Source organism: Pelodiscus sinensis, chromosome 18 (assembly GCF_052426305.1).
Source record: "Pelodiscus sinensis isolate ZL-2025 chromosome 18, ASM5242630v1, whole genome shotgun sequence".
Taxonomy (NCBI): domain Eukaryota; kingdom Metazoa; phylum Chordata; order Testudines; family Trionychidae; genus Pelodiscus; species Pelodiscus sinensis.
Genome location: NC_143069.1, coordinates 35,608,348 through 35,624,749, shown reverse-complemented (window position 1 = coordinate 35,624,749; position 16,402 = coordinate 35,608,348). Strand labels below are relative to the sequence as shown.

Below are 16,402 nucleotides of genomic sequence, written 5' to 3'. Positions count from 1 at the left end.
GGGAGGTGCCCCCCACCCCCCAGCTAAGCAGGGGCTTCCTCTCCACCGCGTGCTGCCCAGCTGGGGGGCGAAGAAGGGCCTGAGGCCAGGACAGAGCCGGGAGGACCTGGCTGGATGCAGAGAGGGGCAGGGAGGCGGGGTCCGGCCGCCCCTTGGAGCTCCACGCAGACCTGCCTAGGACAGTGGATGGGAATCAGTGAGGAGGGTGGAACATTGGGAGAACCCAGCCCCTCCAAGCACCATGACAGCCCCACACATCCTGCCCTGGAGCTGCAAGACATCCCATGAGGGCGAGCCATGGGGCAGCCAGCATGACTGCTCCTGCCCCTCCCTCTTCATCTGCAATGCCTGCCAGCCCAGCGCCCCCCACTCCCGACCCCCAGCCTGTCGGCCCCCCAGCGCCCCTCACTCCCGACCCCCAGCCTGCCAGCCCAGCGCCCCCCACTCCCGACCCCACAGCCGGTCAGCCCCCAGCGCCCCCCACTCCCGACCCCCAGCCTGTCGGCCCCCCAGCGCCCCCCACTCCCGACCCCCAGCCTGTCGGCCCAGCCCCCCCAGCGCCCCTCACTCCCGACCCCCAGCCTGTCGGCCCCCCAGCGCCCCTCACTCCCGACCCGCAGCCTGTCGGCCCAGCCCCCCCAGCGCCCCTCACTCCCGACCTGCAGCCTGTCGGCCCAGCCCCCCCAGCGCCCCTCACTCCCGACCCACAGCCTGTCAGCCCAGCCCCCCCAGCGCCCCTCGGCCCAGCCCCCCTCACTCCCGACCCACAGCCTGCCAGCCTAGGTCCCCAGCGCCCCTCACTTCCGACCCCCAGCCTGTCAGCCCAGCCCCCCCGAGTCCCCCACTCCCGACCCACAGCCTGTCAGGCCAGCCCCCCAGTGCCCCTCACGCCCACCCCGCAACCCCTGCCAGCCCAGCCCCCCCCAGCTATAATTGGCTCCCTGCAGAGGCTGTGGAGGGCGCGGGGCAGGGGAGGGGAGCAGCGCGGCTGGCATGCAGGGGCCAGGCCGGGCGAAGGGCCTGGCTGAGGACCTGGCAGGCTGCCAAGCACTGAGCTCAGCGTTAATTCTGCACCAGTATGAATAATGGATACGGACAGGAACCACAGACGCCACCAGAGCATCCCCCGGGACCCCCGGGCGGGGGCCAGGCTGCGTGGCAGGGGCCTGGGGGTTAAAGCGCGGGGACTCCTGGGTTCTCTCCCAGCCCTGCCCCATGTTGCCGTGACCCTCGAGACAGTGCTCCCCCGAGGCGCCTCAGTTTCCCCAGGACATGCCAGACCCCTGCAGTTCCGGGCATGCCCTGGCAGGAAGCGCATGGGACTGGGGACCCCACCTTCTGCTCCGGCTTTGCCACTGCTCCGCAGGACGTGCGAAGCCCAGAGCCGGAAAGGGCCCTGCCCACCTGGCCAGAGCCCTGCCCCGAGTCAGCAGAGAACCCAGGCTCCTAGAGAGCGGTCTGGGCCCAGGACCCCGGGCTCCCCGCCCCCCCCCCCCCCGGAAGGCTCCCAGGACCCCGGGCTCCCCGCGCCCCCCCCCGGAAGGCTCCCAGGACCCCGGGCTCCCCGCGCCCCCCCCCCGGAAGGCTCCCAGGACCCCGGGCTCCCCGCGCCCCCCCCCCGGAAGGCTCCCAGGACCCCGGGCTCCCCGCCGCCGCGCCCCCCCCCCGGAAGGCTCCCAGGACCCCGGGCTCCCCCCGCCGCCGCGCCCCCCCCCCCCGGAAGGCTCCCAGGACCCCGGGCTCCCCGCACCCCCCCCCCCGGAAGGCTCCCAGGACCCCGGGCTCCCCGCACCCCCCCCCCCCGGAAGGCTCCCAGGACCCCGGGCTCCCCGCGCCCCCCCCCGGAAGGCTCCCAGGACCCCGGGCTCCCCGCGCCCCCCCCCCGGAAGGCTCCCAGGACCCCGGGCTCCCCGCGCCCCCCCCCCGGAAGGCTCCCAGGACCCCGGGCTCCCCCCGCACACACGCGCACGCCGGGGGGGATCCCCGGAGTCCTGCCAAACCCACCGAAAAGGCCCCATCCCGCCCCGCGCCCGCATCCCCGGCCGGCCCCGCTGCGCTCACCCTGCCCGCCGCCCCGGTCCGCCGAGCCCCGCCCAGGGCTCAGGCCCCGCAGGCAGCGCCCGCCCCAGCTCCACGTGCGGCTGTGTACAGCCGAGGCCACGCCCAGCCCGCCCCATTGGCGGACAAGGCGCCAGTGGGCGGGGCCTCGCAGCCGTGTGGGCGGGGCCGCCAGGGGCCAGGACGTTAGGGCGGGGGGCCGGAGGCCTGGGGTCCCTGCCTGGCCCGGGGGGGGGTTAGGGCGGGGGGCCGGAGGCCTGGGGTCCCTGCCTGGCCCGGGGGGGGGTTAGGGGGGGTTTCTTTTCTGGCTGCGGGATTTGGGAAGCGAGAACAAGGAGGAAGCGGCAGGACTCCTGGGTTCTTTAACGCTCAGTGCCTTGGGAGGCTCTGCGTGACTCAGTTTCCCCAGACCCCCGATCCCGTGCGCCATGAGTCAGAGCGCAGGGGAGCGGGCTCTGGGAGACGCAGGATCCCAGAATAGGCGAAGCGAACAATCTCGCCCTCCCACAAGGCAGCTCCCATCACCCTGGCAACACGAACCCTTCCGCGCCAGTGAGGGCTGAGTGGGGGGGGGCCTGGAAAAGCCGGGGGTGGGGGTGGAGAGATTGCTTGCCGGGGTGCTAATCCCTAATTACCACGTTAATTAATCCCAGCCAGGGGGCAGGTAACAGTTGGGGAAACTGAGTCACGGGCCTGCAGACATGTTTCCCTCCGGCAGGGAACAGGCGCAGGCTTAGCCCTGCTGCAGCTGAGGGGCTCAGTCCTGGTCCCCAGCCCTGCACTGGCGGGTCCAGGCCGCGTCCTCAGCGACTCCTGGCAAACCCAGGCAGCCTGCAGCGCGCCCTAGCCCCGGCTCCTTAAGCCATGGCGGGAGGGGGCATGGCCCCACCCCCACCTGCCCCCTCCACGGACTTGTCCCCCTTTCGACCGGGCTGTTGCCTCTGGGCCCAGAGCCCTGTGGGGGGCGGGCCGCCCGGGGAGAGCCCCTGTGGGCAGCCGGCCTGGCCTCAGTCCCTCCGTGGCTGCTCCTTTCGCTGCTCTAAATGTCCAGCGAGAGCAAAGGGGCCCCGGGCCCCGGGCCCCAGCAGGTGCAGGCGCCAAGGGGGTCACTGGGGGCTTGAGAACGCTCAGCTGGGGGCCAGCCTCGGCCGCTCTGCGCGGGGGGGGGATCTCGGCGGGTCCGCCTGGTGCCCGACCCCGGGGGGGGGGGGGATCTCGGCGGGTCCGCGTGGTGCCGACCCCGGGGGGGGGGGGGCGGCTGATCTCGGCCGGTCCGCCTGGTGCCCGACCGGGGGGGGGGGGGGGGGGGCTGATCTCGGCCGGTCCGCCTGGTGCCCGACCGGGGGGGGGGGGGGGGGGCTGATCTCGGCCGGTCCGCCTGGTGCCCGACCGGGGGGGGGGGGGGCTGATCTCGGCCGGTCCGCCTGGTGCCCGACCGGGGGGGGGGGGCTGATCTCGGCCGGTCCGCCTGGTGCCCGACCGGGGGGGGGGGGGGGGGGGGCTGATCTCGGCCGGTCCGCCTGGTGCCCGACCGGGGGGGGGGGGGGGGCTGATCTCGGCCGGTCCGCCTGGTGCCCGACCGGGGGGGGGGGGCTGATCTCGGCCGGTCCGCCTGGTGCCCGACCGGGGGGGGGGGGGGGGGCTGATCTCGGCGGGTCCGCGTGGCGCGGTTACAGAGGGGGCCCGCTGGCAGGCGGACGCTGCCCTTGCCGGGCTGCTGGACCAGCCGTCGCAGGAGTCCATTCTAAATAGACCAATCGATGCCCAGGCCGCACGGTCCGGGCCCGGCCCTCCGCCTTCTTCCAAAGAGCCTGGCCCCGTCACCGGACCCTCGTACCCGCGCAGGCCGATAGCGGGGCCCCCGCGCCAGACGCACCCGGACCCTGACGGGTGTTGGGGCCCTGCGCAAACTGTAACCGCGATTTGGCCGACAGAAGCTACAACGGGGAAACTGAGGCACGCTGGCTTTGGCTAATTACCCAGCTGAATGTGGGTTCTGAAAGAGGCCTGGCTGAGCGCACGCGATGAAAGTAAGCCCCGCCCCTGCCACCGCCCCTCACTCCGACCCACAGCCCTGCCCCCCAGCCCTGCCACCGCCCCTCACTCCGACCCACAGCCCTGCCCCCCAACCCTGCCACCGCCCCTCAGCCCGACCCACAGCCCTGCCCCCCGCCCCTGCCACCGCCCCTCACTCCGACCCACAGCCCTGCCCCCCAGCCCTGCCACCGCCCCTCACTCCGACCCACAGCCCTGCCCCCCAACCCTGCCACCGCCCCTCACTCCGACCCACAGCCCTGCCCCCCAGCCCTGCCACCGCCCCTCACTCCGACCCACAGCCCTGCCCCCCGCCCCTGCCACCGCCCCTCACTCCGACCCACAGCCCTGCCCCCCAACCCTGCCACCGCCCCTCACTCCGACCCACAGCCTCTGCCCCCCAACCCTTCCACTGCCCCTCAGCCCGACCCACAGCCCCTGCCCTGCCACCGCCCCTCACTCCGACCCACAGCCCCTGTCCTGCCACCGCCCCTCACTCCGACCCACAGCCCTGCCCCCCGCCCCTGCCACCGCCCCTCACTCCGACCCACAGCCCTGCCCCCCAGCCCTGCCACCGCCCCTCACTCCGACCCACAGCCCTGCCCCCCAGCCCTGCCACCGCCCCTCACTCCGACCCACAGCCCTGCCCCCCAGCCCTGCCACCGCCCCTCACTCCGACCCACAGCCCTGCCCCCAGCCCTGCCACCGCCCCTCACTCCGACCCGCAGCCCCAGCCCTGCCACCGCCCCTCACTCCGGCCCACAGCCCTGCCCCCCAGCCCTGCCACCGCCCCTCACTCCGACCCACAGCCCTGCCCCCCAACCCTGCCACCGCCCCTCACTCCGACCCACAGCCCTGCCCCCCAGCCCTGCCACCGCCCCTCACTCCGACCCGCAGCCCCAGCCCTGCCACCGCCCCTCACTCCGACCCGCAGCCCCGCCCCTGCCACCGCCCCTCACTCCGACCCACAGCCCTGCCCCCCAGCCCTGCCACCGCCCCTCACTCCGACCCACAGCCCTGCCCCCCAGCCCTGCCACCGCCCCTCACTCCGACCCACAGCCCTGCCCCCCGCCCCTGCCACCGCCCCTCACTCCGACCCACAGCCCTGCCCCCAGCCCTGCCACCGCCCCTCACTCCGACCCACCGCCCTGCCCCCCAACCCTGCCACCGCCCCTCACTCCGACCCACAGCCCTGCCCCCCAACCCTGCCACCGCCCCTCAGCCCGACCCACCGCCCTGCCCCCCAACCCTGCCACCGCCCCTCACTCCGACCCACAGCCCTGCCCCCCGCCCCTGCCACCGCCCCTCACTCCGGCCCACAGCCTCTGCCCCCCAACCCTTCCACTGCCCCTCAGCCCGACCCACAGCCCCTGCCCTGCCACCGCCCCTCACTCCGACCCACAGCCCCTGTCCTGCCACCGCCCCTCACTCCGACCCACAGCCCCTGCCCCCCAACCCTGCCACCGCCCCTCACTCCGGCCCACAGCCCCTGCCCCCCAACCCTGCCAGCGCCCCTCACTCCGGCCCACAGCCCCTGCCCCCCAACCCTGCCACCGCCCCTCACTCTGGCCCACAGCCCCTGCCCCCCAACCCTGCCACCGCCCCTCACTCCGGCCCACAGCCCCTGCCCCCCAACCCTGCCACCGCCCCTCACTCCGACCCACAGCCCTGCCCCCCAACCCTGCCACCGCCCCTCACTCCGACCCACAGCCCTGCCCCCCAGCCCTGCCACCGCCCCTCAGCTCGACCCACAGCCCTGCCCCCCAGCCCTGCCACCGCCCCTCACTCCGACCCACAGCCTCTGCCCCCCAACCCTGCCACTGCCCCTCAGCCCGACCCACAGCCCTGCCCCCCAGCCCTGCCACCGCCCCTCACTCCGACCCGCAGCCCCAGCCCTGCCACCGCCCCTCAGCCCGACCCACAGCCTCTGCCCCCCAACCCTGCCACCACCCCTCACTCCGACCCGCAGCCCCTGCCCTGCCACCGCCCCTCACTCCGACCCACAGCCTCTGCCCCCCAACCCTGCCACTGCCCCTCAGCCCGACCCACAGCCCCTGCCCTGCCACCGCCCCTCACTCCGACCCACAGCCCTGCCCCCAGCCCTGCCACCGCCCCTCACTCCGACCCGCAGCCCCTGCCCTGCCACCGCCCCTCACTCCGACCCACAGCCCCTGCCCTGCCACCGCCCCTCACTCCGACCCACAGCCCTGCCCCCCAGCCCTGCCACCGCCCCTCACTCCGACCCGCAGCCCCTGCCCTGCCACCGCCCCTCACTCCGACCCACAGCCCCTGCCCCCAACCCTGCCACCGCCCCTCACTCCGACCCACAGCCCTGCCCCCAGCCCTGCCACCGCCCCTCACTCCGACCCGCAGCCCTGCCCCCCAGCCCTGCCACCGCCCCTCACTCCGACCCACAGCCCTGCCCCCCAACCCTGCCACCGCCCCTCACTCCGACCCACAGCCTCTGCCCCCCAACCCTTCCACTGCCCCTCAGCCCGACCCACAGCCCCTGCCCTGCCACCGCCCCTCACTCCGACCCACAGCCCCTGTCCTGCCACCGCCCCTCACTCCGACCCACAGCCCCTGCCCCCCAACCCTGCCACCGCCCCTCACTCCGGCCCACAGCCCCTGCCCCCCAACCCTGCCAGCGCCCCTCACTCCGGCCCACAGCCCCTGCCCCCCAACCCTGCCACCGCCCCTCACTCCGGCCCACAGCCCCTGCCCCCCAACCCTGCCACCGCCCCTCACTCCGGCCCACAGCCCCTGCCCCCCACCCTGCCGGTGCCCCTCACTCCTGCCCCACAGCCCCGCCCCGCCGGTGCCCCTCATTCCTGCCCCACAGCCCCGCCGGTGCCCCTCACTCCTGCCCCACAGCCCCGCCCTGCCGGTGCCCCTCACTCCGACCCGCAGCCCCGCCCTGCCGGTGCCCCTCACTCCTGCCCCACAGCCCCGCCCCGCCGGTGCCCCTCATTCCTGCCCCACAGCCCCGCCGGTGCCCCTCACTCCTGCCCCACAGCCCCGCCCCGCCGGTGCCCCTCACTCCGACCCGCAGCCCCGCCCTGCCGGTGCCCCTCACTCCTGCCCCACAGCCCCGCCCTGCCGGTGCCCCCACTAGGGGCTGATCTTCCTGCTCCTCCCTGGGCCAGGAGCCTTGTAGCTCCGCCCTACACCAGCTCCCGCCCCACGTGTACTGCCCCAGGCCCCGCCCCTCCTCTCCTAGCCCCGCCGCCTGCTTTCGAGACCCCGCCCCTCTCCAGACTCCTCCCCCTTCTCAGTCCGTGGTCTCCAGCCCCTCTCCCTCCCCCCGCCCCCAAGGCTTCCCCTTTGCTCCTCCCTCCCGCTCAGATCCTCCCGGTGTAATTGGTCAAAGTCCTGTGGTGACCCGCCTGCTGATCCCGCCCTTATTCCTGATTGGCTAGCTCTCTCTTCCATCAGGCCGCGAGCGGCAAAGTGTGATTGGCCACCTCCAAAAACCACTCAGAGCTGGGCGGGAACAAGGGAGGGGTGGGGCCAAGGGCGGCTATCTTCCGCGTCCGGCCATTGGCCAGCCTGCCTACGCCGCTAGCCAATCCACAGCGCGGCTGGAGGGCCCCAGGCAGGGCTGTCCGGCGGGTGCCTGTCGCGACGTGAGCGCGGCCGGAAGGGGAAGCCGTCATCCGGCCGCACTGCGCAGAGACGGGAGACCGGTCCCCCCGCTTCCAGCGCCGGCCCGGCAGCGCGGGGAGGGGGTGTTCAATGAGGCAAAGGAGGTAGACAGCTACCTCGGCTGTAAGGACCCCGCAACCCGGAAGTGTCCGCGCAGGTAACATCCGGGCACCGGCCACGGCGGCTTCAGCCCCGCGCGGCTGCGTAGGGGGCGCGATCCGGCGGTGAGGGGCGGAGGTCACGTGCTAACAGGGCAGCTATCGCCAAAGCGCGGTCAGAGGATGTCGTCACTGGGCGGACAGTTACGTCATCACCTGGCGCCGGGAGGGCACTTGCCGCGTCACGTGACATTGGGCCCTGCGATGGCATCGCCCGTCAGTGATGTCACAGGAGGAGAGGCCGGTGCGTGATGACGCCACCCGACGTCACAGGGGACAGCGTTGTGACGTCATCTGCAGCGCTGGGGTGGAGTTAGGCCGGGTGAGGTCAAAGTGTAACTGGGGGGGGGGATTAGCCGGGGGCGGCGCGGGGGGCCGGCGGGGGGGGGATTAGCCGGGGGCGGCGCGGGGGGGCCGGCGGGGGGGGGATTTGCCGGGGGCGGCGCGGGGAGGGCCGGCGGGGGGGGGGGATTTGCCGGGGGCGGCGCGGGGGAGCCGGCGGGGGGGGGGATTTGCCGGGGGCGGCGCGGGGGAGCCGGCGGGGGGGATTAGCCGGGGGCGGCGCGGGGGGGGCCGGCGGGGGGGGGTCCGGGGGCGGCGCGGGGATTTGCCGGGGGCGGCGCGGGAGGGCCGGCGGGGGGGGGATTTGCCGGGGGGGGGGGGGATTTGCCGGGGCCGGCGCGGGGGGGGCCGGCGGGGGGGGATTTGCCGGGGGCGGCGCGGGGGGAGCCGGCGGGGGGGGGGGGATTTGCCGGGGCCGGCGCGGGGGGGGATTTGCCGGGGCCGGGCGGGGAGGGCGGCGGGGGGAGGGCGGCGGGGGGGGGATTTGCCGGGGCCGGCGCGGGGAGGGCCGGCGGGGCGGGGGGGGGGCGGCGGGGGGGGGATTTGCCGGGGCCGGCGCGGGGAGGGCCGGCGGGGGGGGATTTGCCGGGGCCGGCGCGGGGAGGGCCGGCGGGGGGGGGATTTGCCGGGGCCGGCGCGGGGAGGCCGGCGGGGGGGGGATTTGCCGGGGCCGGCGCGGGGAGGGCCGGCGGGGGGGATTTGCCGGGCCGGCGCGGGGAGGCCGGCGGGGGGGGGGATTTGCCGGGGGCGGGCGGGGGGAGCCGGCGGGGGGGGGGATTTGCCGGGGGCGGCGCGGGGGAGCCGGCGGGGGGGGGATTTGCCGGGGGCGGCGCGGGGGAGCCGGGGGGGGGGGATTGGCCGGGGGGGCGCGGGGGGGAGCCGGAGGGGGGGGGGGATTTGCCGGGGGCGGCGCGGGGAGAGCCGGCGGGGGGGGGGATTTGCCGGGGGCGCGCGGGGAGGGCCGGCGGGGGGGGGATTTGCCGGGGCCGGCGCGGGGAGGGCCGGCGGGGGGGATTTGCCGGGGCCGGCGCGGGGAGGGCCGGCGGGGGGGATTTGCCGGCGGCGGCGGGGGAGCCGGCGGGGGGGATTAGCCGGCGGCGGCGCGGGGGAGCCGGCCGGGGGGGATTAGCCGGGGGCGGCGCGGGGGGGGAGCGGGGGCGGCGCGGGGGAGCCGGCCGGGGGGTTTAGCCGGGGGCGGCGCGGGGGAGCCGGCCGGGGGGTTTAGCCGGGGGCGGCGCGGGGGAGCCGGCGGGGGGGATTTGCCGGCGGCGGCGTGGGGGAGCTGGCGGGGCTGACCAGCCGCTCTTCCTGGCCAGGCCGCGCCCGGCAGCTCGGCGCCATGGAGCCTGACGGGACAGCCGGGAGCCGGCAGGGCCGGGGTCCGCGGAGAGGAAGCTGCACTTCAAGGTGACGCGATTCCTCATGGAGGCAGGTCCGTGGCTCGGAGCAGGGTTTCCGGCCGGGGCGCGGGACGGCCCATGCTGCTGGGTGGGGGCTGTGCCAGTGCGCTGAGGGGCTGAGCCCCAGAGGCCAGTGACTGTGGGCAAAGAGGAGGAGCAGGCAGCCTGTGGAGGCTGTGGGGGGAGCCAAGCCACCAGGCTGGGGAAGGGTGGCTGTGGCAGTGGGGGAGGGGATTGGGAGTCATGCCCTCCCCCATGACCTTCCTTGCCCCCCCAGGGGTGAAGCTGGGCCTGCGCTCCATCCCCGTGGCCACGGCCTGCACCATCTACCACAGCTTCTTTGCCGCCACGCGGGCCCCGGCGCCCTACGACCCCTACCTGGTGGCCATGGCTGCCCTGTACCTGGCTGGCAAGGTGGAGGAGCAGCATCTGCGAACTCGAGACATCATCAACGTCAGCTACAGGTAACCCTGCCCACCTGGGCTGGGAGCTGGGCCCCGGGCTCTCCCCGGCTCGGGGGTAGGTAGGAAGGGGACAGATGCCATTTCCTCTCTGCCCAGGTACTTACACCCCCAGAGTGAGCCCCTGGACCTGGACTCCCCGTTCTGGGAGCTGCGGGACAGCCTTGTGCAGTGTGAGCTGCTCATGCTGCGGGTGCTTGGCTTCCGGGTTTCCTTCCAGCACCCCCACAAGGTGGGTCCTTTGGCTGGGTCCAGCATGGAGGGTGGGGGGCTCATCTTCACCCTGCTGCTCTACCCGAGAAGGCGCCAGCGCCCGGATGCCCAGGCACTATGGGGGGTGCCTGTTGGGCAGGAACAGGGGCTGGGGGCCAGGACACCTGGGTTTGGGGGGTGCCTGTTGAGCAGGAACAGGGGCTGGGGGCCAGGACGCCTGGGTTTGGGGGTCTGTTGGGCAGGAACAGGGGCTGGGGGCCAGGACGCCTGGGTTTGGGGGGGGGCTGTTGGGCAGGAACAGGGGCTGGGGGCCAGGACGCCTGGGTTTGGGGGGGGTCTGTTGGGCAGGAACAGGGGCTGGGGGCCAGGACGCCTGGGTTTGGGGGGGGGCTGTTGGGCAGGAACAGGGGCTGGGGGCCAGGACGCCTGGGTTTGGGGGGGGTCTGTTGGGCAGGAACAGGGGCTGGGGGCCAGGACGCCTGGGTTTGGGGGGGGCTGTTGGGCAGGAACAGGGGCTGGGGGCCAGGACGCCTGGGTTTGGGGGGGGCTGTTGGGCAGGAACAGGGGCTGGGGGCCAGGACGCCTGGGTTTGGGGGGGGGCTGTTGGGTAGGAACAGGGCCTGGGGTTTCCTTCCAGCAGCCCCACAAGGTGGGTCCTTAGGCCGGGGTCCAGCGTGTCTAAACCAGGGCCCTTCAGGGTAAGGGTCATTCTGGAAGCAGCAGTGTTATTGCCCCTTCTCCAAGTTTGGGGATCCTCGGGCAGCCCACCAGGGGTTGGAGCTGCTCCTGCCAGGTGCTTCCTAGGTCTCGGGAGCTTGCCCGGAGCTACAGAAAACAGCTCATCAACCCGCACAAGCCCTGGCACGCGCCTGGAATCCAGCGAGCACCTCGCCTGCACCCAGAGCCATTGTTCTCCAGGCCGTGGCACGCTTGGCATTGAGCCACAAAAGCAGCATGGCCTCTGCCTCGGTTTCCCTTGTCGTACAGCACAGTGCATCTGGAACAGCCCTTCTCCTCCTGCCCAGTTCCCAGGCTGGTTCCAGGCAGCCGCCGCCACGTCCCAGTGTCGGGCGTGGACACCCGTGGTGTCCTCAGGCACCACTCTCCCCGTGGGCCGCGTTCCCGGTCGACCAGGCACGGCGTGCGTCTCCGCCCCCCGTCGCCCCATGGCTCAGGGCCCTTGGAGTTCCGGCCGCTTCCCGTGGCAAACGCCAGCTGCTTCCTTCCTCCCTGCCCCCGTGGCTGGCTGGGTGTGTCCTCTGCAGCGTCCGCCAGCCCGTGTGGGTAGCGACCTGGGTGCACTGGCCTGTTGGATTCACAGCTCCCTGGCCCCTGGAACGAGAGGGTGGGGGCCCAGTTCTAGGGCTGGGCCTTTCCCGGCCCCTGCCCACCCGCCCGGGTTGGCCGCCTCGCTGGCTCCTTTGCCGAGCCCCGGAGGTCACTGCTGACTCCCTCGCGACTGCTCTCCGCCGCCGCCCCCCGAAGTGACATTGGGGGGTTCTTCATCACAGCGGCAGCGGCTGCTTCTGGGGGTCCTGCCGCCTGCACCGTGGAGATGGGCAAGTCAGGGCCAACTGCTGTGGCAGGGCTACCCACAGCCCAAGCCTGGGGGTCCCGTGAGAAGTTGTTCACGCAACCCCAACACTGCAGCCCCTCCTCACCCGGCTGGCAGGCTCTGAAACCCCCCCCCCCCCCCCAACAGCCCAGCCCCTCCTCACCCGGCTGGCAGGCTCTGAAACCCCCCCCCCCCAACAGCCCAGCCCCTCCTCACCCGGCTGGCAGGCTCTGAAACGGCCCCCCCCCCAACAGCCCAGCCCCTCCTCACCCGGCTGGCAGGCTCTGAAACGGCCCCCCCCAAACAGCCCAGCCCCTCCTCACCCGGCTGGCAGGCTCTGAAACGGCCCCCCCCCAAACAGCCCAGCCCCTCCTCACCCGGCTGGCAGGCTCTGAAACGGCCCCCCCCCAACAGCCCAGCCCCTCCTCACCCGGCTGGCAGGCTCTGAAACCCCCCCCCCAAACAGCCCAGCCCCTCCTCACCAGCTGGCAGGCTCTGAACCCCCCCCCCCAAACAGCCCAGCCCCTCCTCACCCGGCTGGCAGGCTCTGAAACCCCCCCCCCCAACAGCCCAGCCCCTCCTCACCCAGCTGGCAGGCTCTGAAACCCCCCCCCCCCCCAAAAGCCCAGCCCCTCCTCACCCGGCTGGCAGGCTCTGAAACGCCCCCCCCCCAAACAGCCCAGCCCCTCCTCACCCGGCTGGCAGGCTCTGAAACGGCCCCCCCCCCAAACAGCCCAGCCCCTCCTCACCCGGCTGGCAGGCTCTGAAACGCCCCCCCCCCCAAACAGCCCAGCCCCTCCTCACCTGGCTGGCAGGCTCTGAAACCCCCCCCCCCCAAACAGCCCAGCCCCTCCTCACCCGGCTGGCAGGCTCTGAAACCCCCCCCCAAACAGCCCAGCCCCTCCTCACCCGGCTGGCAGGCTCTGAAACGCCCCCCCCCCCAAACAGCCCAGCCCCTCCTCACCCGGCTGGCAGGCTCTGAACCCCCCCCCCCCCAAACAGCCCAGCCCCTCCTCACCCGGCTGGCAGGCTCTGAAACCCCCCCCCCCCAAACAGCCCAGCCCCTCCTCACCCGGCTGGCAGGCTCTGAAACCCCCCCCCCCAAACAGCCCAGCCCCTCCTCACCCGGCTGGCAGGCTCTGAAACGGCCCCCCCCCCCAAACAGCCCAGCCCCTCCTCACCCGGCTGGCAGGCTCTGAACGGCCCCCCCCCCCCCAAACAGCCCAGCCCCTCCTCACCCGGCTGGCAGGCTCTGAAACGGCCCCCCCCCCCAAACAGCCCAGCCCCTCCTCACCCGGCTGGCAGGCTCTGAAACGGCCCCCCCCCCCCCCAAACAGCCCAGCCCCTCCTCACCCAGCTGGCAGGCTCTGAAACCCCCCCCCCCAAACAGCCCAGCCCCTCCTCACCCGGCTGGCAGGCTCTGAAACCCCCCCCCCCCAACAGCCCAGCCCTCCTCACCCGGCTGGCAGGCTCTGAAACCCCCCCCCCCAACAGCCCAGCCCCTCCTCACCCGGCTGGCAGGCTCTGAAACCCCCCCCCAAACAGCCCAGCCCCTCCTCACCCGGCTGGCAGGCTCTGAAACCCCCCCCCCCCCAAACAGCCCAGCCCCTCCTCACCCGGCTGGCCGGCCCTGGAAACCCCCCCCCCCCCAAACAGCCCAGCCCCTCCTCACCCAGCTGGCAGGCTCTGAAACCCCCCCCCAAACAGCCCAGCCCCTCCTCACCCGGCTGGCAGGCTCTGAAACCCCCCCCCTCAAACAGCCCAGCCCCTCCTCACCCGGCTGGCAGGCTCTGAAACCCCCCCCCCAAACAGCCCAGCCCCTCCTCACCCGGCTGGCAGGCTCTGAAACGCCCCCCCCCCCCCAAACAGCCCAGCCCCTCCTCACCCGGCTGGCAGGCTCTGAAACCCCCCCCCTCAAACAGCCCAGCCCCTCCTCACCCAGCTGGCAGGCTCTGAAACGGCCCCCCCCCCCAAACAGCCCAGCCCCTCCTCACCCGGCTGGCAGGCTCTGAAACCCCCCCCCAACAGCCCAGCCCCTCCTCACCCGGCTGGCAGGCTCTGAAACCCCCCCCCCCAAACAGCCCAGCCCCTCCTCACCCGGCTGGCAGGCTCTGAAACGGCCCCGCCCCCCAAACAGCCCAGCCCCTCCTCACCCGGCTGGCAGGCTCTGAAACGGCCCCGCCCCCCAAACAGCCCAGCCCCTCCTCACCCGGCTGGCAGGCTCTGAAACGGCCCCCCCCCCCCCAAACAGCCCAGCCCCTCCTCACCCAGCTGGCAGGCTCTGAACCCCCCCCTCAAACAGCCCAGCCCCTCCTCACCCGGCTGGCAGGCTCTGAACCCCCCCCCCCCCAACAGCCCAGCCCCTCCTCACCCGGCTGGCAGGCTCTGAAACGGCCCCCCCCCAAACAGCCCAGCCCCTCCTCACCCGGCTGGCAGGCTCTGAACCCCCCCCCCCCAACAGCCCAGCCCCTCCTCACCCGGCTGGCAGGCTCTGAAACCCCCCCCCTCAAACAGCCCAGCCCCTCTTCAGGCTGGCAGGCTCTGAAACCCCCCCCCCCCCAAACAGCCCAGCCCCTCCTCACCTGGCTGGCAGGCTCTGAAACCCCCCCCCCCAAACAGCCCAGCCCCTCCTCACCCGGCTGGCAGGCTCTGAAACCCCCCCCCCAAACAGCCCAGCCCCTCCTCACCCGGCTGGCAGGCTCTGGAAACCCCCCCCCCCAAACAGCCCAGCCCCTCCTCACCCGGCTGGCAGGCTCTGGAACCCCCCCCCCCAACAGCCCAGCCCCTCCTCACCCGGCTGGCAGGCTCTGGAAACCCCCCCCCAAACAGCCCAGCCCCTCCTCACCCGGCTGGCAGGCTCTGAAACCGTAGGCCCCCCCCATACAGCCCAGCCCCTCCTCACCCGGCTGGCAGGCTCTGAACCCCCCCCCCAACAGCCCAGCCCCTCCTCACCCGGCTGGCAGGCTCTGAACCCCCCCCCCAACAACCCAGCCCCTCCTCACCCGGCTGGCAGGCTCTGAAACCGTAGGCCCCCCCCCCCCAACAGCCCAGCCCCTCCTCACCCGGCTGGCAGGCTCTGAACCCCCCCCCCAACAGCCCAGCCCCTCCTCACCCGGCTGGCAGGCTCTGAAACCGTAGGCCCCCCCAGGTGCACTCAGCCCCCTGCCCGCCCAGGCTGGCCTGCTGGATTCACAGCTCCCTCGCCCCGGGACGAGGTGGTGGGGGCCCAGTTCTAGGGCTGGGCGTTTCCCGCCCCCTGCCCACCCGCCCGGGGCTGTTCTCTGCGCTGGGGCTGTCTCGCTGGGCTGGGTTGTGGCCATGCAAAGCGCGAGCCGCTCACGCTGGTTTTCCTGCCTCCCAGCATCCCGTTTCTGGCCACGGGCAAGCCCTGGTGGAGGGCAGCGCTCTGGAGCTCCCTGAGCTGCTTGGCTGTGTTGGGGTGGGCCGGGGGGCCTGGGTCCCTCCTCACACTGTCTCCCCCTCCCCCGCAGTACCTGCTCCATTACTTGCTCGCCGTGCGGCAGTGGATGAACCGGCACAGCTGGGAGCGGAGCCCAGTGGCAGCAGCGGCCTGGGCGCTGCTACGGGACAGCTACCACGGGGGCCTGTGTGTGCGCTACCCCCCCCAGCACGTGGCTGTGGCCGTGCTGGCCCTGGCCCTGCAATGCTACGGGGTGGAGCTCCCTGCCCACGCCCATGCCCAGACGCCCTGGTGGCAGGTGAGCGCGCCAGGGCCCTTCGGCTGGAGAAAGCGAGGCGCAGAAGGCAGCCCCCTCCCTCCAAAGCTCTCTGGCAAAGCCAGGCAGTCCCTGTTCCCACTGCTTTCCTCCTCCCCCAGGTGTTCAGCGAGGACCTCGGCAAGGCGCAGATCGACCAGATCACCCTGGACTTGCTCCACATTTACACCTTGGACGCCGAGGTCTCCTGAGGGGCTCAGAGCACCCAGCGCCAGCCAGGCCCTGCCGTGGGGCCGGATGGAGCCAGTGCCCCACACTCCATAACCCCCCGCCAGCCATGGACTCTGGGCTCGGATGGGACCGACACCCCCGCCTCGTTTCCAGCCAGGCCTCGCTGGTGCCCCCTAGCAGGGATGTGCCCTTGCCCCTCTGGGAAACCAGGCTGTTTGGTGCACTCGGGGGGCCTCGCACAGCCGTTCCCCCTGCCCTGCACCCCTAGGTCTGTGCCTGCTCTGAGCTGCCTGGCTCCGCAGCACCGCGGTCCGTGCCTGGCGGCTGCTAGCAACTCCCATCCCAGCCGGGTGGCCGTGGCCCCCTGGAGCGGCCAGTAAAGCCGGGTGTGGACTGGTGCCAACGGGTTGTTCTTTGGTGTTTCGCCCCGATCGGCTGTTTGCGCTGGGTCTGGTGTGGCCTTTGTGTGCCACTGCCTCGGCCTGTGTCGCCCCGCAGAAGACACGCAGCGCCCAAGGTTTTCTTCATTTTTAATAATATGAAGAGATTAGATCGAGCATTCAGTTATACGGGCGGGGTGACAATTTCAGCCCAAACCCGCCCCGGGGAGGGGGCCCTGCAAGCCTGG

The 16,402-nt window shown here is 73.5% G+C and overlaps 2 protein-coding genes across 2 annotated transcripts; both read left to right on the top strand.

Moving 5' to 3' along the window:
* Positions 1–4,082: 4,082 nt before the first annotated feature.
* Positions 4,083–9,669, top strand: LOC149523427 (uncharacterized). Its single transcript, XM_089770465.1, has 3 exons — positions 4,083–4,088; positions 6,379–7,894; positions 9,554–9,669. Exons 1-2 carry the CDS (start codon positions 4,083–4,085, stop codon positions 7,450–7,452), a joined length of 1,080 nt encoding a protein of 359 aa, XP_089626591.1. The 3' UTR covers positions 7,453–7,894; positions 9,554–9,669.
* CCNQ (cyclin Q) lies at positions 9,554–16,172 on the top strand. The gene is given in 6 exon segments (XM_089770264.1): positions 9,554–9,610; positions 9,613–9,669; positions 9,915–10,101; positions 10,198–10,330; positions 15,358–15,585; positions 15,705–16,172. Coding segments are annotated over 6 exon segments (729 nt in total). The 5' UTR covers positions 9,554–9,576; the 3' UTR covers positions 15,795–16,172.
* The last annotated feature ends 230 nt before the right edge of the window (positions 16,173–16,402 follow it).